Source organism: Scyliorhinus torazame, chromosome 9 (assembly GCF_047496885.1).
Source record: "Scyliorhinus torazame isolate Kashiwa2021f chromosome 9, sScyTor2.1, whole genome shotgun sequence".
NCBI classification, from domain to species: domain Eukaryota; kingdom Metazoa; phylum Chordata; class Chondrichthyes; order Carcharhiniformes; family Scyliorhinidae; genus Scyliorhinus; species Scyliorhinus torazame.
In genome coordinates, this window is record NC_092715.1 from 24,654,316 (window position 1) to 24,678,426 (window position 24,111).

The window sequence follows — 24,111 nt, forward strand, 5'->3', positions numbered from 1 at the left end:
CGGTGTGGTGACTGACCCACAGGATGGCGCAAACTTATGGGGAGTGATGAGGATTGGTTTAAAAGTCAACCAAGGTATTATGGGACTTGAGTTGTATGTTGGCCGCACCAGGCAAGGTTTCCTTGCCAAAAGAGTGTTAGTTAAGCAAATCAGAGCAAAATACTCCGGATGCTGGAAATCTGAAATGAAAACAGAAAATGCTGCAAATATTCAGCAGGTCATGCAGCATCTGTGCAGAAAGAAACAGAGTTAATATTTCCAGCTGAAAATGACTTCATCAGGAGAAGTTCTGAGAAAGAAGCGTCATATTCAACTCAAAATGTTAACTCTGTTTCTCTCCAATGATTCTGCCACACCTGCTGAATATATCCAACACTTCCTGCTCTGATTTTTTAACATTCGTAAAGCAGTTGGGTTTCTACGAAAGCCATCCTAATGATTTCTATTTTATTTATAGGGTTTTTTTTGTACTGAATTTGATTTTTCACACTGCCAGGCTAAGAGCTGAACCCATCATTACCAGATCATTGACATAAGCCTCTAATCCTTGGACTGTTCCATGATTCGCTCCATGTGATTTCAAGAATCACAGAACTATTACAGTGCAGAAGGAGGCCATTCAGCCCATCGTGTCTGCACTGACTCTGCGGATGAGTAATTAACTCTGTGCCAGTCCCCCACCTTCTCCCTCTCCGGATATTTCTGGTGTCAGGGTTCCTCTCCTCGCCATCCAATGCGTCAATGGAGAACACATCCCTGTGGATTCTGACTGCTCCACACTGATTTATGCTCCAATGAGTGTTAATTGGCTGCAGGTAGCACTTCACCCCTGCTTGGGAGCTGATTGGCTGATAGCTCTCCAGTTTCTTTTTTTTTAATATATTTTATTGAAAATTTTTTCCAAACAACAATTTTTTCCCTCTTACAAAGCAAACGTAACAGTAAAGAAATTTTTAACAATACACAAATAACTAAACCCCATAATCTTTTGACATAAGCTAAACTAAAACCCCCACCCCCCCTCCCACTTCCCCCTGGGTCGCTGCTGCTGGTCATCTGTCTTCCCTCTAACGTTCCCTTAGGTAGTCAAGAAATGGCTGCCACCGCCTGGTGAACCCTTGAGCCGATCCTCTCAGGGCAAACTTTATCTGCTCCAGTTTAATGAACCCCGCCATATCGTTTACCCAGGCCTCCAGTCCGGGGGGTTTCGCCTCCTTCCACATGAGTAGGATCCTACGCCGGGCTACTAGGGACGCAAAGGCCACAACATCGGCCTCTTTCGCCTCCTGCACTCCCGGCTCATCCGCAACTCCAAATAGAGCTAGCCCCCAGCCTGGTTTGACCCGGGCCTTCACCACCTTCGAAATCACTCCCTTCCAATACCCCTCCAGTGCCGGGCACGCCCAAAACATATGTGCGTGGTTTGCCGGGCTCCCGCCGCACCTCCCACATTTGTCCTCCACTCCAAAGAACCTGCTCAATCTTGCTCCCGTTATGTGTGCTCTATGTAGCACCTTAAATTGAATCAGGCTAAGCCTGGTGCATGAGGAAGAGGAATTTACCCTGCTTAGGGCATCAGCCCACATACCCTCCTCTATCTCCTCCCCTAGTTCTTCTTCCCACTTTCCTTTTAGTTCGCCCACCAACTCCTCCCCCTCTTCCCTCATCTCTCGGTATGCCCTCTCCGACCCACACCCCTGAAAGCACTCTGTCCTGAATCCCTTGTGTCGGGAGCAGTGGAAATTCCCTCACCTGTTGTCTAGTAAACGCTCTCACCTGCATATATCTCAGGAAGTTTCCCCGGGGCAACTTATATTTTTCCTCCAATGCTCCCAAGCTCGCAAAAGTCCCATCTATAAATAAATCTCCCACCCTCCTAATTCCCAACTGGTGCCAGCTCTGAAATCCTCCATCCATTCTTCCTGGGGCGAACCTATGGTTGTTCCTAATTGGGGACCCCACCAGGGCACCCCGCACCCCTCTCTGTCGCCTCCACTGTCCCCAGATATTCAATGTTGCCGCCACCACCGGGTTCGTGGTAAACTTTTTTGGCGAGAACGGTAGCGGCGCCGTCACCAGCGCCTCTAAACTCGTCACTTTACAGGACTTTCTCTCCAGTCTTTTCCACGCCGCTCCCTCGCCCTCCATCATCCATTTACGTATCATTGCCACATTCGCGGCCCAATAGTAATCGCCCAAGTTCGCTAGTGCCAATCCACCTCTGTCCCTACTACGCTGAAGGAACCCCCTCCTTACTCTCGGAACTTTCCCTGCCCACACGAAGCTCGTGATGCTCCTGTCTATTTTATTGAAAAAGGTCTTAGTGATTAGTATAGGGAGACATTGAAATACAAATAAGAACCTCGGGAGGACCATCATCTTAATTGCCCGCCAATGACAGAGGCTGCATGTCCCACCTCTTGAAGTCCTTCTCCATTTGTTCTACCAGCCGTGTCAGATTAAGTCTGTGCAAGGTTCCCCAGCTCCTAGCGATCTGAATCCCCAGGTATTGGAAGTTTCTTTCCACTTTCCTTGGAGGCAGGCCGTCTATCTCTCTACTCTGGTCCCCTGGATGTATCACAAATAATTCACTTCCCCATGTTTAGCCTATACCCCGAGAAATCCCCGAACTCCCTCAACATTCGCATAACCTCTATCATCCCCCCCGCTGGGTCTGACACGTATAACAATAGGTCATCTGCGTATAACGAGACTCGGTGTTCTTCTCCCCCTCTAATCACCCCTCTCCATTTCCTGGAGTCTCTCAACGCCTTGGCCAGAGGTTCAATTGCCAACGCGAACAACAATGGAGACAGCGGGCATCCCTGTCTTGTTCCCCTATATAGTCGGAAATACTCCGATCTTTGTCGACCCGTAACTACACTTGCCGTTGGAGCCCCATAAAGAAGTTTGACCCAGCTAATAAAACCGTTCCCGAACCCAAACCTCCTTAACACTTCCCATAAATACTCCCACTCCACCCTATCAAATGCCTTCTCTGCATCCATTGCCGCCACAATCTCTGCCTCCCCCTCCACTGGGGGCATCATTATCACCCCTAATAGTCGTCACACGTTAACATTCAGTTGTCTCCCTTTTACGAACCCTGTCTGGTCTTCGTGCACCACCCCCGGGACACAGTCCTCTATCCTCGATGCCAGTACCTTTGCCAGCAATTTGGCGTCCACGTTCAATAATGAAATAGGTCTATAGGACCCGCACTGCAACGGATCTTTATCCCTCTTCAAAATTAGCGATATCGTCGCCTCCGACATTGTCGGGGGTAAAGTGCCTCATTGAACGTCCTCACCATCAACGGGGCCAACAAGTCCACATATTTTCTGTAAAATTCCACCGGGAACCCGTCTGGTCCCAGAGCCTTCCCTGCTTGCATGCTTCCCAGTCCCTTAATAACCTCGTCCACCCCAATCGGTGCCCCCAGGCCTACCACCTCCTGCTCCTCCACTTTCGGGAACCTCAATTGATCCAGGAACTGCCGCAACCCCTCCTCTCCCTCCGGGGGTTGAGACCTATACAGTCCCTCATAAAAGGTCTTGAACACCTCATTTATCTTTCCTGCTCTTCGCACCGTGTCTCCCTTTTCATCTCTAATTCCTCCTATCTCCCTCGCTGCTGTCCTCTTTCGCAATTGATGAGCCAGCAGGCGACTAGCCTTTTCCCCATATTCATACCTCCTCCCCTGTGCCTTCCTCCACAGCACCTCCGCCTTTCTGGTGGTCAGAAGGTCAAACTCCGTCTGGAGTCGTCTCCTCTCCCTGTACAGTCCCTCCTCCGGGGTCTCTGCAAATTCCCTATCCATCCTTACAATCTCCCCCAGTAATCTTTCCCTTTCCTTGGCCTCTGTTTTCCTTTTGTGGGCCCCAATGGAGATCAGCTCTCCTCTGACCACCGCTTTTAGTGCTTCCCATACCACTCCCACAGGGACCTCGCCGTCGTCATTGACCTCCAGGTATCTCTCAATACACCCCCGCACTCTTGCACACACTCCCTCATCCGCCATCAATCCCACATCTAATCGCCAGAGTGCGCTCTGCTCCCTTTCCTCTCCAAATTCCAGGTCCACCCAATGTGGGGCATAGTCCAAAACCGCTATGGCTGAATACTCAGCTTCTTCCAACCTAGAGATCAACGACCTTCCCAAAACAAAAAAATCTATCTGGGAGTACACTTTATGGACATGGGAGAAGAAGGAGAACTCCCTAGCCCTAGGTGTAAGAAATCGCCATGGATCCACTCCCCCCATTTGGTCCATAAACCCCTTAAGCACCTTGGCTGCTGCCGGCCTTCTTCCGGTCCTTGAGCTGGATCTATCTAGCCCCGGGTCCAGCACAGTATTAAAGTCCCCTCCTAAAATCAAGTTTCCTACCTCCAGGTCCGGTATACGCCCCAGCATCCGTCTCATAAATCCCGCATCGTCCCAGTTCGGGGCATATACATTAACTAACACGACCTCCATTCCCTCCAGCCTGCCACTCACCATTACATATCTACCTCCGCTATCTGCTACGATGTTCTTTGCTTCAAATGCTACCCGTTTCCCCACCAAAATGGCCACCCCTCTGTTCTTTGCGTCTAGTCCTGAGTGGAACACCTGTCCCACCCATCCTTTCCTTAACCTAACTTGGTCCGCCACCTTTAGGTGCGTCTCTTGGAGCATAACCACGTCCTTTCAAATGCGCGAGCACTCGGGCCCTTTTTATCGGTCCGTTCAGGCCTCTCACGTTCCACGTGATCAGCCTCACTAGGGGGCTACCTGCCCCCCTCCCGTGTCGACTAGCCATTACCTTCTCTCGGCCAGTCCCATATCCCGCCTCCGCGCTCCCACTCGCTCCCCCAGCGTCGCATACCATCCCCGTCCACCCACTCTTTAGCCATTTCCTTTTGGATTTCCGTAGCAGCAACCCAGTTGTCTCCCCCTCTTCCCCCACCCCCCCCTCTCCCAGGCTAGATCTCTTTCTAGCGTGATTGCTCCCCCCATATTACTTCCGTAAGTCAGCTGACTTCAACTGACCCCGGCTACTCCTGCTCACTCCTCGACCCCCCCCCCCGTGTGGGGAACTCCCTTGCGCCTGTCTTCCCGCCATATTCTTTCTGGCGCGGGAATATCCCTTTACCTGACCCGCCTCTTGTGGCGCAGCTCCCTTTCCCCTCCCCTTCCTCATTCTCCATCTATGTCCCGTCTTTCCCCCCTCACCGGGGCACACATTTCCCAATGTCTCCCCAATTTACTTCTCAATTAACTTCAACCATAACATTAACAATAACATTTCCTGCAGCGTCAGTCCCTCAGTTCCGATCCAATTTCTCCTCTTTGATAAAGGTCCATGCTTCCTCCGCCGTCTCGAAATAATGGTGTCTCTCCTGATACGTGACCCATAGTCTTGCCGGCTGCAGCATCCCGAACTTCACCTTTTTATGCAACACCTCCTTGGCTTGGTTAAAGCTCGCCCTCCTTCTCGCCACCTCCGCACTCCAATCCTGGTACACCCGTACCACTGCATTCTCCCATCTGCTACTCCGCACCTTTTTTAGCCCATCTCAGGACCTCTTCTCTATCCTTAAGGCGGTGAAATCGCACGATTATCGCCCTGGGTGGTTCTCCCGCTTTTGGTCTTCTCGCCGGGATCCGATGTACCCACTCCACCTCCAAGGGGCCCGTAGGGGCCTCAGCAGCCATCAGTGAGCTCAGCGTCGTACTTGCATAAGCTCCACAGTCCCCTCCTTCCACACCCTCCGGGAGACCCAGTATCCGAAGGTTCTTCCTTCGCGCTCTGTTTTCTAGGGCCTCGATCCTTTCAGTACACTTTTTATGAAGTGCCTCGTGCGTCTGTGTCTTAACCGCCAGGCCCAGGATCTCGTCCTCATTATCCGTCACCTTCTGCTCCACCACGCGGAGCTCTGTCTCCTGGGTCTTTTGTGCCTCCTTGAGCCCCTCAATTTCCTGTAGCATCGGGGTCAGCACCTCCCTCTTCAGCAGCTCCACGCACCGTCTCAAAAACTCATCCTGCTCGGGGCCCCCATGTCGCCTGCGCTTTCTCTGCCGCCATCTTGTGCTTCTCCCTTTCTGACCCTTTGGTCGACGATTCCTCGCGCTGCAGCTTCTCACTCACCCCACACCGGGTTGCGTCGCCCAAAAATTTCCCGTTGGGGCTCTTAAAAGAGCCCGAAGGTCCGTCGGAGCTGGAGCCGCCGAAACGTGCGGCTAGCAAGGCATCACCGCAACCGGAAGTCCCAGCTCTCCAGTTTCTGCAGCGACAGGAGCAGTGGGCAGACTAGGAAATGCATTACGCTGACAAGAGTCTAAGTCCTGGGACTGGCTGGAAAGGAATATTTGGGGTCCCAGGGTGGCGAGAAGGTGGGGGATTGGACCTTGATGTTGTGAGAAGGAGGTTTGCGACGATGGAGGCACTCCACCGCCTGCCCCCCTTTCCTGCCTGAGACCTGAGTCCAATCATTTTGGGGCTTTCTCCATGTCGGAATTCCTCCCTCTAACCTAAAAATTGAGTAGCTGATAACTGGGGTAAGTGGCACGTCCAAGGCTTTGTCCACCCCAGTGTAAAACATAAAGGCACTATGAGGTCGGGGTAGGTGGGAACGCAGAATGAAGCCCATATGAAGCTCATTCTTTCAATGTCATGCATTGTCTCTCCCCCTGCCCCACACCTCTGTCTTTAAAGAACTGCTGATAGGAGAGCATGAAATTCAGGCCCCTGCAAATTCCTCCTGTTCAGGTAAAGCAATAACCCCCCCCCCGGTCAGTCTACTCTCGGTTCATCAGCATAGTGATGGGAGGTGGTGTTGACAGTGCTATCAAGTGACAATTGTTGAGCAATAACCTGCCCACTGATGCTCAGTTTGGGTTCCACCAGGGCCACTCAGCTCCTGACCTTAACACGGCCATGGACCAAACATGGGCAGCAGAGCTGAAAAGGTGGAATCAAGGGGGAAACTCTCCGCTGGTTGGAGTCCTACTTAGAACAAAAAAAGATGGTTGTGATTATTGGAAGTCAATTGTTGTACGAGTTCTTCAGGGTAGTGTACGTGGCCCAACAATCCTAGGCAAGTTACATTCATGCCTCACAAGTGCTAGGCAATGACTACCTCCTACAAGAGAGGATCTAATCACCGCCCTTGCCATTCAATGGCATTATCATCACTGAATCCCCCTCAATCAACCTCCTGGGGGTTTCCGTTTAGTAACTGAACTGGACTAGCCATATTAATACGGTGGCTACCAGGGCAGGTCAAAGGCTAGGAATCCTACGGTGTGTAAATCACCTCCTGACTCTCAAAGCCTGTCCACCATCGACAAGGCATAAGTCAGGAGTGTAATAGAATACTCTCCATTTGCCTGGATGAGTGCAGCTCCAACACCATTCAAGACGCTTGACACAGTCCAGGACAAAGCAGCCCGTTTGATTGTTCCTCCTTCCACAAACATTCAAACCCTCCACCACTGACAAACAGAGGCAGCCGTGTGAGCCATCTACAAGATGCACTGCAGGAACTCACCAAGGTTCCTTAGACACCACCCTTCCAAACCCACGGCCATTATCATCTGGAAGGAAAGAGCAGCAGATACTTGGGAACCCCACCACCTGGAGTTTTCCCTCCAAGTCACTCACCACCCTGACTTGGAAATATATCGCCGTTCCTTCACTGTCACTGGGGCAACAGTAACAGCACAATGGGTGTGTCTACACCTCCGGGACTGCAGCGATTCAAGAAAACCGCCTGAAGGGCAACTATGGATGGGCAATAAATGTTGGCCTAACTAGCAATGCCCATATCCCATAAATAAATCAAAATACATTTTAAAAAAATAAGTAAACCGCCTCCATCATAAGGTCAGAAATGTAGATGTTTGCTGATGATTGCACAATGTTCAGCACCATTCAGGACTCCTCAGATACTGAAGCAGTCCGTGTCCAAATGCAAGAGCAGCTTTCAGGCACTGACCATTTCACATTGGAGAGAATCTAACCATCTCTCCTGATATTCGAAGGCATTTCCATCGCTGAATCCCCCATTTGACCAGATGGCTCAAATCAGGAATGCTGGCCCCTTGCCTGTGTGAGTGCAGGTCCAACAACAGTCGAGCGGCTTGACATCAGCTAGGACAAAGCAGCCCACTCGATTGGCACCCCATCCACCACCATAAATGTTATCTCCCTCCACCAACAACGCACAGTGGCAGCAGTGTGTACCATCAACGAGATGCACTGCAGCAGCTCTGGAAGGCTCCTTCGACAGCACCTTCCAAACCTGTGACCTCCACCACCTAGAAATACAAGGGCAGCAGAACAACGTCATCTGCAAGTTCCCCACCAGGCCACGCAGCATCCTGACTTGGAACTATTGGTTGGATTTTCATCACTGAGGTGAGTGGGAGGAGAGTTCCCAGCTCAGCCCACCTGCTTCAGGAGGAAATGCCCAGAGAGGTGGGATATTCATTACCGGGGAGAGTGTTGGCTCAAGTTGGGCCAGCCGATGCAGGAAAGTGGACTGAAGAAAGCACAGGAGCTGCCGGGTGCCAATGTGTGCTGTTTAAAAGGCCTACCTTGGCGCTGTGGGACATTTTCCTAGATTTAAAAAAAACACATAAAGGCCCTCCGGTCCTCATCCCCCACAGACTCGCCATGGCCAAGCCATGGCACTGCACCCACCCCCATAGCCTCTCAAGTCCCAATGCCAAGTTATGCCCTCCCACAACCCATGGCAACCTCATGCCCCCTTTGCCAAGTTATGCCCCTCCAACACCCCCGCCCCATGGCTCCTCATGCCCCTGTACCAAACTGTGACACTTCCATGCCCATTGACCCACTCTGCTCTGTATCAAACCAATTATTCCTAAAACAACAGCAATGTGTTTTTAAAGAATAGCTTTTAATAATAATAATCTTTATTGTCACAAGTAGCCTTACATTAAGACTGCAATGAAGTTTCTGTGAAAATCCCCTAGTCACCACACTCCGGCGCCTGTTTGGGTACACAGAGGGAGAATTCAGAATGCCCAATTCACCTAACAAGCACGTCTTTCGGGACTTGTGGGAGGGAACCGGAGCGCCCGGAGGAAACCCACGCAGACACGGGGAGAATGTGCAGACTCCGCACAGACAGTGACCCAAGCCGGGAATCGAACCTGGGACCCTGGCGCTGTAAACCAACAGTGCTAACCACCGTGCTCTCTTGTCGCCCATCCACTAGGTTAAATAAAAGTAATATTGTTATAGGGCAATAAAAGTGTCAATAATTTAAACCCTTTAAAGTGTTAATTAGAGGAATCACAAACCCTTGAAACCACTTAATGTTGTGTACGTAAACATTGTTAAATTGATAGCAGGCATTAGAGAGGCAGACATGTCAATCAAACAATGTTTTGCCTGGGGCTCAGGTGTTTCAACAAGAGTAATGGCTTTCTGGATTCTCAGCCAAGCCTCATTATGTGTGCTTTGCATAGCGGGTACAAGGAGTGATGGGAGCATGGGGCATGGAAAGCATGAGGAGGAACTTTGAACTCACCTTTTAAGTAGTCCCCTCGCACAGATTAACGTTCCTAACTCCTTTGAGGGCCCTTGAATCACAAAACTTTAAAAACCTGGCCCAACTCCAGGAAAACTGCGAATGTGTAGGACATGCCTATCTTTGCAATGGAGCTGGCCAGGTCAGGCAGTGCTGGGTGCAGCCTTTAAAGACACTCCTGAAAATCAGACAGCCCGGGAGTGAGACCCATGCGCCATTTTTCAAGTTATCCCAACTCGGTGCAAATCCAGGTCTTTTTTCAGCGTTCCTTCACTGTTGCCAAAATCCTGGAACTCCTAACAGCACTGTGGGTGCACCTACACCATATTGACTGCAGCGGTTCAAGGCAGTGACTCAGCACCACCTTCTCACGGATAATAGATGCTGCCCTAGCCAGCAATACCCAGACCCAGTGAATGAACAAAACATTAGTCAGCTAAATAACCATGACGCTGTGTTACCATACTCTTGCGAACGATGGAAGGAATGCAAGGACAGGCTGGGAAGAGGTAGAGGCTTCAAAAGTAGAAAAATATGCTTTAATACTTTTTAAAAGAACAGGGAGGAGAATTCTACCTTCGATTTTAAATGGAAGTGGAGAGCTTGGTATGTAGATCGGCCATTGAAGCGCCAATCCAAGGAGATCAGGTCATAAAACAGCAAATAAAATCATTAGTTTCTCTAGAGGCATATACACGAGAGATGAATAGAAGATTCCTTCCTTTCCTTGGGGTGGCACAGTGGTTAGCTCCACATTATATCTGACTAATAGTAAATTAGTTGACTGCAATCCAGGATAGTTCGTTATAAGCTTTCCTTCTTCAGTTGTGGGACAATAGCAGGTTTTGCTGCTTGGTGCTTCCAACTGATAACATAACTTAGATCACAAGAAAAAATATGGGAACTGCTGGGCACGGTCTTGCGTTCTGAACTCTGGTGAAGGTTCAAGGGAGGTCTTATGAGGAAAGGGCGGGTCTGTATTCATATGAAATTCTGGAAGGGGCTTAGCAGGGTAGATGCTGAGAAAACGTTTCCCTCTCATGAGGGAATCTAGATCTAGGGGGCACAGTTTAATGGCAAAGGGTCTCCCATTTCGCAACGGAGGCGAAGAGGAATTTCTTCTCTCAGGGAGTCGTTGGTCTTTGGAATTCTCTTCCAGGATAACAGTGGAGGTTGGGTCATCGATTGAGTCCAGGTTTATGGGTGACAGGCAAGAAAGAGGCGATAAAGCCAAAATCAGATCAGCTATGATCCTCGGGAATGGTGGAGAGGCTGAATGGCCTATTCCTGCTCCAATTTCTTATGATGATGTAATAGAGCCAATTAATACGGCTTATTAAAAGCCATTACGAAATCCTAATTCCTGAGTATCTTTTGAAAACCCTGGATTTAAACATTAAAACATTGTGACGTGATACTGTTGAATTGTGCTTGTTTTATTTAGCTTCACCTTCCACACAGACTGGGTGATTGCTCTCGCTGCACAGTTGATTAGAAAATTGAAAATTATACATCCTGCCCATGAGGCGCTTGCTTTTGTGCGCATAAGAGGCAGAAAATAAATGCAGTGCTTGGAGCCTCCACTCCTGCACACGCTGTGTTGTGAAGTATTTTGCCCCTTTTGTTGAAGATACGCATTGCTGCGTAGCAGAATTGTGAAAGATAAAACAAACTCTTATACATTTGGTCCCAGTGGGTCAGATCTTGGCGCTGTGGCGTGATTGTTTTTATTCCCCTTGCTGTTTTTATTGGCCATGGAAAGAAAATGGCTGTGGTACTTGTGTTGGGTTGTCAAGGTCACTTCCTATTTCTCACAGCTCCAGATTTCCACTATGTCCATAATCTGTTTAAATGAGTTTGTTATTAACTCTCTGCTGTCGGATTCCTTCTGCTTTTTGCAACCTTCAGTGCTCGGAGTATGTCATGTCAGGAAGGTAACTGAAATCCATCCTCTTCCCAAAGAGAATGTTTGATTTAATGCTTTTAGTCAACATAACTGGAGGTTACGTTTGCCTGTTACTAGGCCGACCTGGTTCACCGCCAGCATTTTCTGCGAAAGATGATGCAAACCTTCACTTGATCTTCCCTCCGATGAGAGACAGCGTTCATTCCCGCCCATGAAGTTATTAAACCCAAGTTTGAGCTTCAGGCAATTTGTGAGTCAGAGCATCTTAGACGTCAGTATGCAATCTAAGCCTTAGTTGATAACCATCAACCTCTTACTCTGGAGAGCCTGGACTGGACCCCGTTATCTCATACTGAAGAAGTGAGCTGTGGAGACTTAGAAACTTCAAATGGAGAATTTGCTCACTGAAAGAAACTTCGAAGACTTGAATGCAAACAATCAAATACCACTCAGGAATAGTTTAACATTCCTTTTTTTTTGAGAGCAGGAGAGAGGCCCTTTGAGGTAATCCTCATTTCTTAAGTGTGGCAACCAGTGTAAAACGAGATATTTTATTGGCGGTGTCAGTGGGAGTCCAGGAACTGAATCCGATTTACTCAGTGTGGCACGGTGGCACAGTAGTTAGCATTATTGCCTCACAGCGGCAGCAACCCAGGTTCAATTCCGGCCTTGGTTGACTGTCTGTGTGGAGTTTACACTTTCTCCCCGTGCCTGCGTGAGTTTCCTGCGGTGCTCTGCTTTCCTGCAATGAGGAGTTTCGATGATGCCCCAATCTCTCGACCACCCGATGCACCCAGGAACCCCCCCACCCCACGCCCCAATTCACCTGTTGGGCGGGAGGGGGGGTCCTAGAGCCCGCCGTACCCCACCTCATACGGGGTGGGGTACACCCCTGGGGCCGAGCCCTGGCACAGGAAATATGCTACCCAGGCACCTTAGCACTGCCTGAGTGGGACCCTGGCAGTGTCAAGGGGCCAGAAATTGTTGGAGCTGCACTCATCCAGGCAAGGGGAAAACATTCCTCACACTCCTGGCTTGTACCTTATAGATTGCGCACGTGCTCTGGAGAGCCAGGAGGTGAATTACTCGTCACTGGATTCTCAGCCTCTGACCTGCTCTTGTAGCCACAGGCCTGGATTCTGCCCCACCGGTAGTGGGGACCCCGATGCGGCAGAGAATCTAAAATATCGGGATTGGCACCGGGTGTCGGTGACCCAAACGTGATCCTCTGGACCCCCACCCCTCCCACTGACGGCAGGATCAAGGTTCATGCCCATGCGCCAGCGGGAGGATGTAAATGGGTCTTAATGACCCTGCATGATTCTCCAGTCCCCTGGGCTGGGAATCACATGGGCGGGGGTTACTACAGTTCTCACCAAACGTGAGCTTCACGTGGTGGACCTCGCGGTGGGCCAAGTGGAGTTACCCCCAAAGTCCATCTGAGGGCCCCCCCCACAATGCACAACCTGCCCACCCCTCCTCTACTAGACACACCCATATCCCCCAGAGATCCCCAAAATGGGGGAACTCCCCAAGAAACCCCCCCTTAATAGGGAGCCACCCCTGGGACCTCCTAATTGAAGGATCCCCTGCCCTCACAGAGACTCCTAACTAAATGGACCCTCCCCAGAAAAGAGACCCCTGTCTGGATGCTAGAGTGCATTCCAGCCAGGGCAGTGAAAAAAGCTACAGCTGTAACACTTACCTGGAAGCTCCACATGTCCATTCCTGGAAGGGAAATAGCTCTGACCTGTGTTCACAGTGTGTAAACAGTTAAACATTCATCAACTTTTCAAGTATATCCTTTTAATACAAAACCCATTGCAGACAAATGAGAATAGGCAAAAAAGGGGTACGTATCGCTTGCCCAGTCACCATCCCCCTTCCCCCACCAGCCACTAACACAGTCCCTTCATCTGATTGTAATCCAAGATGAGGGGGGCTCCATGGGGGCATTATTTGGCAGGGCGGGTCTGCGTGCAATGTTGTGGGGGGTGGTCCAGGGGTGGCGAGGGGGCTCCATGGGGCACTATCTGGCAGGGCGGGTCCGCGCGCGGCCAGCGCCATGTTGTACGGCATGACAGCTGCAGGACGTCGTCATGCGCGGCCAGTGACCTGGCCATTTTTGGCGCGGGAGCCAGGAGTTCTACCTGGCGCCGCTGCTACCCCTCACCGGTCCTGGAACCGGTGAGGGTTCGGCACCGATTTTGGTGTTGTAAAACGCCACAGTTCCCACACCGGCGTCGGCACTTAGCCACAGAATCGGAGAATCCAGCCAATCGCCGCCCATATGGAGAATCTCACCCACAGTATTTATATAATAATAATCCTTATTAGTGTCACAAGTAGGCTTACATTAACACGGCAATGAAGTTACTGTGAAAAGTCCCCAGTCGCCACACTCCGGCGCCTGTTTGGATACACAGAGGGAGAATTCAGAATGTCCAATTCACCTAACAGCACGTCTTTCGGGACTTGTGGGTGGAAACCAGAGCACCCGGAGGAAACCCAAGCAGACACGGAGAATGTGCAGACTCTGCACAGACAGTGACCGGAGCCGGGAATCAAACCTGGGACCCTGGAGCTGTGAAGCAACAGTGCTAACTACCGTGCTACTGTGCCGCCCTGGCTAGTCCAGTTCAATACCTGGTGAATGGTAACTCCCCCAGGATGTTGACGTTTGGTGATCCACTAAAAAAGCTAGAATTTATGAACCTTGCCTCACAATTATGGGTGTGATTCCCGGTCTCCCAGCTGTGTATTTTTTGGTTGCGGGAGGCGGGAACTGTTCGCTGGCGGCAGGAGTCTCTGTTACTGTTGCTGCCAATAGGAATTCCCATTGAAGCCACCCCACGCTGCTGGGAATCCTGCAGACGGGGGGTTGCTGCTGACGGGACCAAGGAATCCTGCCACCATCGGAAGGCCAAAGAATTCCGGCCTACATCTTGGATTACAATCAGATGAAGGGGCTGTGTTAGTGGCTGGTGGGGGAAGGGGGATGGTGACTGGGCAGGCGATAGGTACACCTCTTTTCCCTCGTCTCATTTGTCTGCAACGGGTTTTGTATTAAAAGAATATACTTGAAAAGTTGATGAATGTTTAACTGTTTACACACTGTGATCATAAAATAATCGGGCAGGTTTTCTTGAGTTTTAACAGAGGAAGAGGTTAGACCTAAACTGATCTAAATCAAATGATAAAATACATTTTGGTAGATCAAATGAGGGCAGGACCTACTCAGTTAATGGTAGGGAGTTGAGAAGAGTTACAGAACAAAGAGACCTAGAAGTACAGGTTCATAGCTCCTTGAAGGTGGAGTCGCAGGTGGACAGGGTGGTGAAGAAGGAATTCAGCATGCTAGATTTTATTGGTCAGAATATTGAATAGAGGAGTTGGGACGTCTTGTTGAAGTTGTACAAGACATTGGTAAGACCACACATGGAATACTGTGTTCAGTTCTGGTCACCCTATTATAGGAAGGATATTGTTAAACTAGAAAGAGTGCAGAAGAGATTTACGAGGATGCTACCAGTACTTGATGGTCTGAGTTATAAGGAGAGGCTGGATAGACTGGGACTTTTTTCCCTGGAGCGTAGGAGGCTTAGGGGTGATCTTATAGAGATCTATAAAATAATGAGGAACATCGATAAGGTAGATAGTTGATATCTTTTCCCAAAGGTAGAGGAGTCTAGAACTAGAGGGCATAGGTTTAATGTGAGAGGGGTGAGATACAAAAGAGACCAGAAGGGAGATTTCTTCACACAGAGGGTGGTGAGCATCTGGAACGAGCTGCCAGAGGCAGTGGTAGAGGCGGGTACAATTTTTTCCTTTAAAGACAGTTACATGGGCAGGGTGTGTCTAGAGAGATATGGGCCAAATCCGGGAAATTGGGACTAACTTAGTGATAGAAACTGGGCGGCATGGACAAGCTGGGCCGAAGAACCTGTTTCCATGCTGTAAACATCTATGACTATGACGTCATGGCTTCTGCACAAACGCGCTCGAAGTTCACACATGCTCACTGACAGAATACCAAGTGGGGAAGGATAGATTTGCCACCTTCGCGTCCAGAGAAGTAAAGGACTGTACAGCCAACAATGTGGTGATTCGGTTAGCTTCTGTCTGCCTTTGATGGTCTTGCCGACTTTCCTTCGGTGAACCTGATGCTTATTCTTTTAAGGTGCAGGCGGTTGATTTGGCTGTTCACCTGGAGATGGCAGTGCCGGGTTGAATATTTTAAGAAGTCTCTGCTTGCAGCAGGGATGTCCTGGATGGTCACGGTCAACAAATAGGGTTCGGAGCTTGTAAGGTGGGCTGGAGAGAGAGAGAGTGAGGAAGGAGCGACTCCACTTGAGTCGTCTCAGCTGTTTGTTCCCTTACTAAACAGAATGCAAAATATGAAGCACCAAAGTTGTGTTCCTGTCACATGACAGTCACCCAGTCATCCCGGGATGTAGAATCTTCAGGCAAGACAGAGGAAGGGGTAAAAGAGGAGGGGTAAATTAGTTAACATTAGGAGGCACTTACTGCGGTAAGGAGAGATGATATCTTGGAGGGGGCATCAAATGAAGCTTTGTGGGTAGAGCTTAGGAATAAAAAAGGGACAACCACATTGCTAGGTGTTTATTATTGACCGCCAGATAGTCAGCGGGAAACTGAGGAACAAATATGTGCGCAATTCGCAGAGGTGTGTAAAAATAATAAGAGAGTAATTATATTAGGCGATTACAACTTTCCCAAAATTAATTGGGATAGTCATCACGTTAAGGGCTTAGATGGAGTAGAGTTCATAAAATGTGTACAGGAGAATCTTTTGGCTCAATATGTAGAGGACCCAACAAGCGATGGCGCAGTGCTGGACCTAATTCTGGGGAATGAAGCCGGACAGGTGGTTGATGTGTTGGTGGGGGAGCATTTTAGTGATAGCGATCATAACATGGGGCAATTTGAATTTGTTATGGACAAAGAAATAGACAAAAAGTGGTTTTGGATTGGGGGAAGAGTAGATTTTAACAAAATAAGGCAGGATCTGGCCAAGGTAGACTGGAAAGAGTTACTTGTGGAGAAACCTACAGAAGAGCAGTGTGGGGCATTCAAAGATGAGGTGGGGAGGGTGTAGGCCATATTTGTTCCCTCTAGAGTAATAGGAAGCAGTGACAAGCCCAGAGAACTATTGATGACCAGAGACATTGAGGATACGATGAGAAGGAAAAGAGAGGCTTTTAACAAGTATAAGGAGAGCAAGAAATCCAGGTACGACCTCCGCAAAGCCATCTGAGATGCCAAGAGAGAATATCAAACCAAGCTAGAATCACAGACAGACTCTCGGCAAGGACTGAACAACATAACGGGCTACAAAGCGAAGCCAAGCAGTATCTCCTCAGCAGTACACCCCTCCCCGATGAACTCAATGCATTCTATGCTCGGTTTGAGCAGGTAACCAACAATCCGCTGTCAAGTGCCCCAACAGCCCATGACTCACCCATACCCACCATCACAACTTCCGAAGTCAGACCGGCCTTCCTGAAAGTGAACCCTCGGAAGGCGACAGGCCCGGACAGGATCCCTGGTCGTGCACTCAGAGCCTGCGCGGAACAGCTGGCAGAGGTGTTCGCGGACATCTTTAACCTGTCCCTACTCCACTCCGAGGTCCCCACCTGCTTCAAGAAGATCACCATCATATTGGTGCCAAAGAAGAACCAGGCAACGTGCCTCAATGACTACCGTCCGGTGGCCCTGACTTCAGTCGTAATGAAGTACTTTGAAAGGTTGATCATGAAGCGCATCACCTCCATAATGCCAGAACGCCTTGATCCACTGCAATTCGCATACCGTCGCAACCGGTCCACAGCAGACGTCATTTCCCTGGCCCTACACTCATTCCTAGAGAATCTCGACAACAAGGACTCCTACATCAGACTCCTATTTATTGACTACAGCTCCACCTTCAACACCATAATCCCAGCCAAGCTCATATCAAAGCTTCAAAACCCAGGACTTGTCTCCCCACTCTGCAACTGGATCCTTGATTTTCTGACCAACAGACCACAATCAGTAAGAATGAACAACAACACCTCCTCCACAATAGTCCTCAACACCGGGGCCCCGCAAGGCTGCGTACTTAGCCCCCTACTCTGCTCCCTGTACACACACGACTGCGTGGCAAAATTTGGTTCCAACTCCATCTACAAGTTTGCTGATGATATGACCATATTGGGCTGGATCTCGAATAACAACGAGTCGGAATATAGGAGGGAGATAGAGAACCTAGTGGAGTGGTGCAGCAACAACAATCTCTCACTCAATGCCAGCAAAACTAAAGAGCTGGTCATTGACTTCAGGAAGCAAAGTACTGTACACACCCCTGTCTGCATCAACGGGGCCGAGGTGGAGATGGTTAGCAGTTTCAAATTCCTAGGGGTGCACATCTCCAAAAACCTGTCCTGGTCCACCCACGTCGCGCTACCACCAAGAAAGCACAACAGCGCCTATACTTCCTCAGGAAACTAAGGAAATTCAGCATGTCCACATTAACCCTTACCAACTTTTACAGATGCTCCATAGAAAGCATCCTATCTGGCTGCATCACAGCCTGGTATGGCAATTGCTCGGCCCAGGACCGCAAGAAACTTCAGAGAGTCGTGAACACCGCCCAGTCCATCACATGAACCTGCCTCCCATCCATTGACTCCATCTATATCTCCCGCTGCCTGGGGAAAGCGGGCAGCATAATCAAAGACCCCTCCCACCCAGCTTACTCACTCTTCCAACTTCTTCCATCGGGCAGGAGATATGAAAGTCTGAGAACACGCACAAACAGACTCAAAAACAGCTTCTTCCCCGCTGTTACCAGACTCATAAATGACCCTTTTATGGACTGACCTCATTAACACTACACCCTGTATGCTTCATCCGATGCCAGTGCTTATGTAGTTTCATTGTGTACCTTGTGTTACCCTATTATGTATTTCCTTTTTTTCCCATGTACTTAATGATAGCGGAAAAATACTTTTCACTGTACCTCGGTACACGTGACAATAAACAAATCTAATCCAATCCAATCCAAGACTGCAGAGACATTAGTGGAATACAGGAAGTGCAGGATAGAGCTTAAGAAATCTTAGGAGAGCAAAGAGGGGATATGAGTAAGCTCTGGTGGATAGAAGTAGGGAAAATCCCAAGAAACTCCTTCTCCTGCCCCATCTCCGAATCAATCAGGATGTTCGACATACTATGCAGAAGGATTTCTAAGGACTGAAGGCGCGAGCACCCACTGAGGAAATTTCTCTCTCAGCTGAAAGGATTCTTTTCTCCGCTTCATCCATTCTCTTCAGGATATCTTACAATTCCTCAATGTGAGCACCAGTTATCTGTGTTGGGGAGCAGAGACGGTCATCCACGATGGCAGCCATCATCTCGAACGGCATCACTGAAGCATAGGCCTGCTCACCAGCGAAACCGCCACTGAAAACTGGGTCCCACCTTGGCCATCTCGACTGCCTCAATCAACCAAGAATGTTGGCTTAACCCGGCTCTCCATTGCCAACATTTAACCAGGATCTTCCAGGAAAACAGATCATACACATCAAGGTCAAATAATTATAGGTTGTGCATCAGGTTAAAAAAAGAGCGAAAAGGGCAGCACAGTGGTTAGCACAGTTGCTTCACAGCGCCAGGGTCCCAGGTTCGATTCCCGGCTTGGGTCACTGTCTGTGCGGAGTCTGCACGTTCTCCCCGTGTCTGCGTGGGTTTCCTCCGGGTGCTCCGGTTTCCTCCCGCAGCCCAAAGATGGGCAGGTTAGGCGGATTGGCCATGCTAAATTGCCCCTTAGTGTTACGGGGATAGGGCGTGGGTTTAAGTAGGGTGCGCTTTCCAAGGGCCGGTGCGGACCTGATGGGTCGAATGGCCTCCTTCTGCACTGTAGGGATTCTATTCTAACAGGGCTGGACAGATTAGATGCAGAGAGGGTGTTTTGCCTGGTTGGGGAATCGAGAACCAGAGGACACGGTCTCACGATACAGGGATTAGGATTAGGACTGGGATGAGAGATTTCTTCACTCAGAGGGTAGTGGACCTGTGGAATTCTCGACCGCAGGAAGTTGAGGTACCAAATCACGGAATGTATTCAAGTAAGAGATGAGTTTTTTTCAGATTTTAATGGCATCGCGGGGTATGGGGAGAAAGGGTGAATATAGTATTGAGACAGAGGATCAACATGATCATATTGAATGGCGGAGGAGGTCGAATGTCCTATTCTTCCTCCGAGATTCTATGAATCAGCTTTCACATTATTTACATGGAAAAATATTATTCAGTTCTCCCAGAGCCTTACTTCTTACATTGTCATGTATTTTATACAGTTCTGTACGGCCTTTTATGAATATGAGCACTAATTTATGGATTTGAGGCTGATGTTTTTACTGGCTGCAGTTCGACTGAAGCTTCCAATGATTTATAGGAAGGTCTTTTCCACAACGTGAGTTTGGAAGGTGCCCAAGTTGAAATAAGCTATCTCTACCGCCCAGTGGGACAAGGGCAGCAGATACGTGGGAACATCAGTACCTGCGAGTTCCCCATCCCAACTTTGTAATGTACCGCCCGCCGCTCCTTCACTGTCGCTGGGTCAAAACCTTGGAGCGCCCTCCCTAACAGCACTGAGAGTTCCTGCGCCACATGGGCTGCAGTGGATCAAGAAGGCAGCTCACCCCCAGCTTCCCAAGGTCAATTAGGGATGGGCAACAAATGCTGGACTAGCCAGTCACACCCACATCCCATGAAAGAATAAAAACTGAAAGAAAATAAACATGTTCCAGGGTGCAGACAAAATGGGATCAGTGTTTTTACCACCTTGTCAAAAGATGTTGTGAGACTGCAGTCACAAAACTTTACACACTGATGACATGTTCCAGTAATTAAGTGATTGTCATGTTAATTGCTACTTGCAGGATCATGTTGTACAGGTACTAGCTGCCAAATTTACCTGCGTAACATTAGTGGCAACACACAGGAGGGCTGGTTTAGCTCAGTGGGCTAGACAGCTGGTTTGTGATGCAGAACAAGGCTAGCAGCGGGGGTTCAATTCCCGTACCAACTGAGAATTCTGAATTCTCAATCAGTGTACCCGAACAGGCGCCGGAATGTGGCGACTAGGGGCTTTTCATAGTAACTTCATTGCAGTGTTAATGTAAGCCTACCTGAGACAATAAAGGTTATTTATTTATTTATCAGGAGCAACTGATTGTGAAAGTACTTTGGGATATTGTGGGGATGTGACTACAGAAATGTAAGCTTTTCCTTGCAGTCTGTAGAAAAGTGTTAAGATGCATTCTTCATGTAGCAGGTATCACACCTAAAAACATCTGTGCCCCAGAACAAAAGGAAATCTCCGCTCATTGACATGAGTGTCCACTGTGAGCACTAATTGCTCATGATTTTGATATGAAATGCTCATCACGGTTTGATGATACCTCTGATATTTCTTGATAACTTCTTCCATCGGGCAGGAGATACAAAAGTCTGAGAACACATGCGAACAGATTCACAAACCGCTTCTTCCCCACTGTTACCAGACTCCTAAACGACCCTCTTGTGGACTGACCTGATTAATACTACACCCCTATATGCTTCACCCAATGACGGTGTCTATGTATTTACATTGTGTACCTTGTGTTGCCCTATTATGTATTTTCTTTTTATTTTCTTTTTTTCTCATGTACTAAATGATCTGTTGAGCTGCTCACAGAAAAATACTATTCACTGTACCTCGGTACACGTGACAATAAGCAAATCTAATCCAATCCAACTTGATAATACCTAACAAACGATAGTCATTTTATGTCTTCAAAGAGTGTGCATAGTGGTTTTTGGATAAAGGCCAGCACATTGGTATTTGAATCCTGTTGTTTGTAGTTGCCATAATCTGCCTGTTTTTCTCACTCTTCTAAAGATTCGTTGAATGAAAGGGGAAAGATTGCTTGGACGAAGCCTGCTTGCTTTGGACAGAATCCTAACGCACAGACAAGTGTAAACGGGACTGCTTTGGCCGTCAGTACCAACCACTCCCACGTAGGACTTCCTGTCAACAAGGTTATTGACATTGATGGAGTGAAATCCGAAGAGGCTCGGGCTAGACCTGAAGACCTGAGTTTTGAGGGATATATTTCAGAACTGAAAAGTTGCCAGGGGAGGATGCGCACGGGAGTTTATCGCATGTCGGAACTGCCATCACTGATCACAGTAAAGAGCGAGAGGAGTAAGACATTACAGGAACAACATAAAGCTACTTTTGTCTGACTCTTGGTTTTACATCCTTCTTTAAAATGGTGACAAATTTTTTGTTTCAAGTAATATTTGGAAAATTGTGATTAAAAACAGTAACTTATTGCTGAAAACTAGATAATTAGAGCTCGTGATTGAGTTACTTCATCCCATAGCTCCAGCACTGGTCGAGCGACATTGAACAAAGATTTACCCACTTTAAAATCTATAACTCTGAGAAATGAGAGCTGATTTTTGGTTAATTCAGTGATTCCAACATGTGATTGTAATAGTTCTAACTAGGCGAGTAAAATATTGGCATGTTTCATGTACAACTTACTAACATTCAGTTTTTGAGACAGTAACAATCTTACTTTGGGATGACATTGACTCAGTACAAGAGAAGTTGGATGTTAATGAGTGTGGCTTTTGCAAACCAAAGCTGTTGTTGATCGGGTTACTTTGGAGCACGTTTTAACTCCACATCCTAGCTGGGTTAGGTTCACGGGTGCAAACAAATGGCTGATCTTTGTTTGGAATATATATATATATATAGTGAGGAGCTTGTTCCTTGGTGTCATCGTCTCAGAATGTTGACCACCATGGTTCTCCACCTCTGTCTGTCCCATTTTACCCTTACACGTTCCAGAACCTTAACTCCATCCAGTCGATTATATTCATTTTCTCCTCTGCTACCTTCTGTTATATTTTCCCTCCATTTTCCTTTCCAATCCTCCCATGATCCAAACCATAGGAATAAGGGGCAGAATTTAATAGTTGTAGCAGTGGGCCCGTCCACCGGCTGGAGAGTTGCTGGCAGCCCCGCCATGGCCATTTCCGAGACCCCCATCAGGATTTAATCCAAGTCAGGAGGTGGAATTTAATTCTGCAACCCCCCCCCCCCCCCCCCCTCCCCGCCAGTGGCGGGAGGGCCTTTAGTCAAGTGGGAGGATGGCCAATGGGAACCCTGCTACCTTTCCATCTCCACCCCAATTAAGTTAGTGGTGGGAAGGCTCATAGACAGCCTTCCTGCCCCACTGCCAGTTGAGGCCATTAATTGGACAATTAATAAATAAAGGCCTTACACCTACAACCTGTATTAATCCAGCGGTAGGTGGGAGGCTCGCTAAATGGGGGGCACAACAAACAAACTTGGGTGCTTGAGAGTGGGGGCTTCACTCATTCAATGGCACTCAGTGCCTGATCGAGGGAGCTGGCATCTGGAAAGTGAATGGTTGGGGGGAGGGTGCTGTTGAAAGTCACCCCTTGCCCTTGCCTCCAACTCCCTCCCATGCCCCTCCACCCCTTTCTCACCACCTGTGACCTGGGATCCAGTGATGATACTGGATCTCGAGCGGGTCTAGTACAGATGGCAGCCACAGCCACGCTCCCCCCCCCCGCCACAGTGGAACTATTGGTCAATAAACCGCTGGCCTCTGGTTGGCCAGCAACTCTCAGGGGTCCTTGATCCTGGGGAAGACCCAGCGCTGTCCTGTCAAGTGCCTGTGTGACACTTAATTTGGTGGGCCTTCCCCAAAGGTGGTACGGTTGGCTCTCCAGCCAGCGGGTCAGACCTCTGTCACCTCCATTAAATAGAGCTCAGATAATCTGGTGGCCACTGTCGGTGTTCCTGGCTCCACCAAGGGCTATTACCGCCACACCTCCTGGTGCCTGGCAGATGTCCCGCCTCTGAGAGCTTTCAGTCAATCAGAGACCAGCAACTCCGCAGTACCACAGTGCCACCAGGAACAATGGCCACTGTCGGTGCCCCAGTAGGTCCATGGAGGTCTCTGGAGCCCGTAAAGCAGGTAATGGGGGAGGAATCACCAAGGCCAGCCAGGGGGAGCGGTAGTGGGGGATATCTTTTGATGGGTCCCTCCCTTGCTGCTGGCTTCACCCAGGATGCCCAAGAAGGAAGGACAACTCCCAACCCCCCTAAGCCTGCCAGGATTTACCTGGTGGTTTGCCCACATGTCATGGCCCAGCTGCTGCTTGTTAAATACCAGGGGCGGGATTCTCCGTCGATGGGATCCTCCGCTTCACCGGCAGTGCACGCACGCCCACAGATTTCCCAACAACGTGGGGGTGGCTACAATGGGAAACAACATTGGCCGGCTGCCGGGACAGAGGATCCCGCTGCCGGCGGGGGCGCACCGCACCAGAAAAGGGGTGCGGCGGGGCGGAGAATTCCGCTCCAGAAGTGGCAGGAGGAGGCCCTTAAGTAGCTCCAGGTGGAGTATTAAATTCTGCCCATAGGTTCTTTTATTGATGTCTCTCAAATGTCCATCAGCACAGCCATGACGTGGAGATGTCGGCGTTGGACTGGGGTGAACACAGTAAGAAGTTTCACAACACCAGGTTAAAGTCCAACAGGTTTGTTTCAAATCACTAGCTTTTGGAGCAAT

General features: G+C 49.1%; 1 protein-coding gene across 2 annotated transcripts in view; it reads left to right on the plus strand.

The window, feature by feature from the left end:
- The window catches only part of rgs12b (regulator of G protein signaling 12b), a 279,570-nt gene extending 257,000 nt beyond the window's left edge, over positions 1-22,570 (plus strand). Inside the window, exon 18 of one of the 2 annotated variants that reach the window (XM_072515711.1) lies at positions 21,396-22,570. In XM_072515711.1, coding sequence (XP_072371812.1) covers positions 21,396-21,742 — 347 coding nt within the window. In that variant the 3' untranslated portion in view covers positions 21,743-22,570. The remainder of the gene's footprint in view (positions 1-21,395) is intronic. The other variant, XM_072515712.1, reaches the window with a different exon arrangement.
- The last annotated feature ends 1,541 nt before the right edge of the window (positions 22,571-24,111 follow it).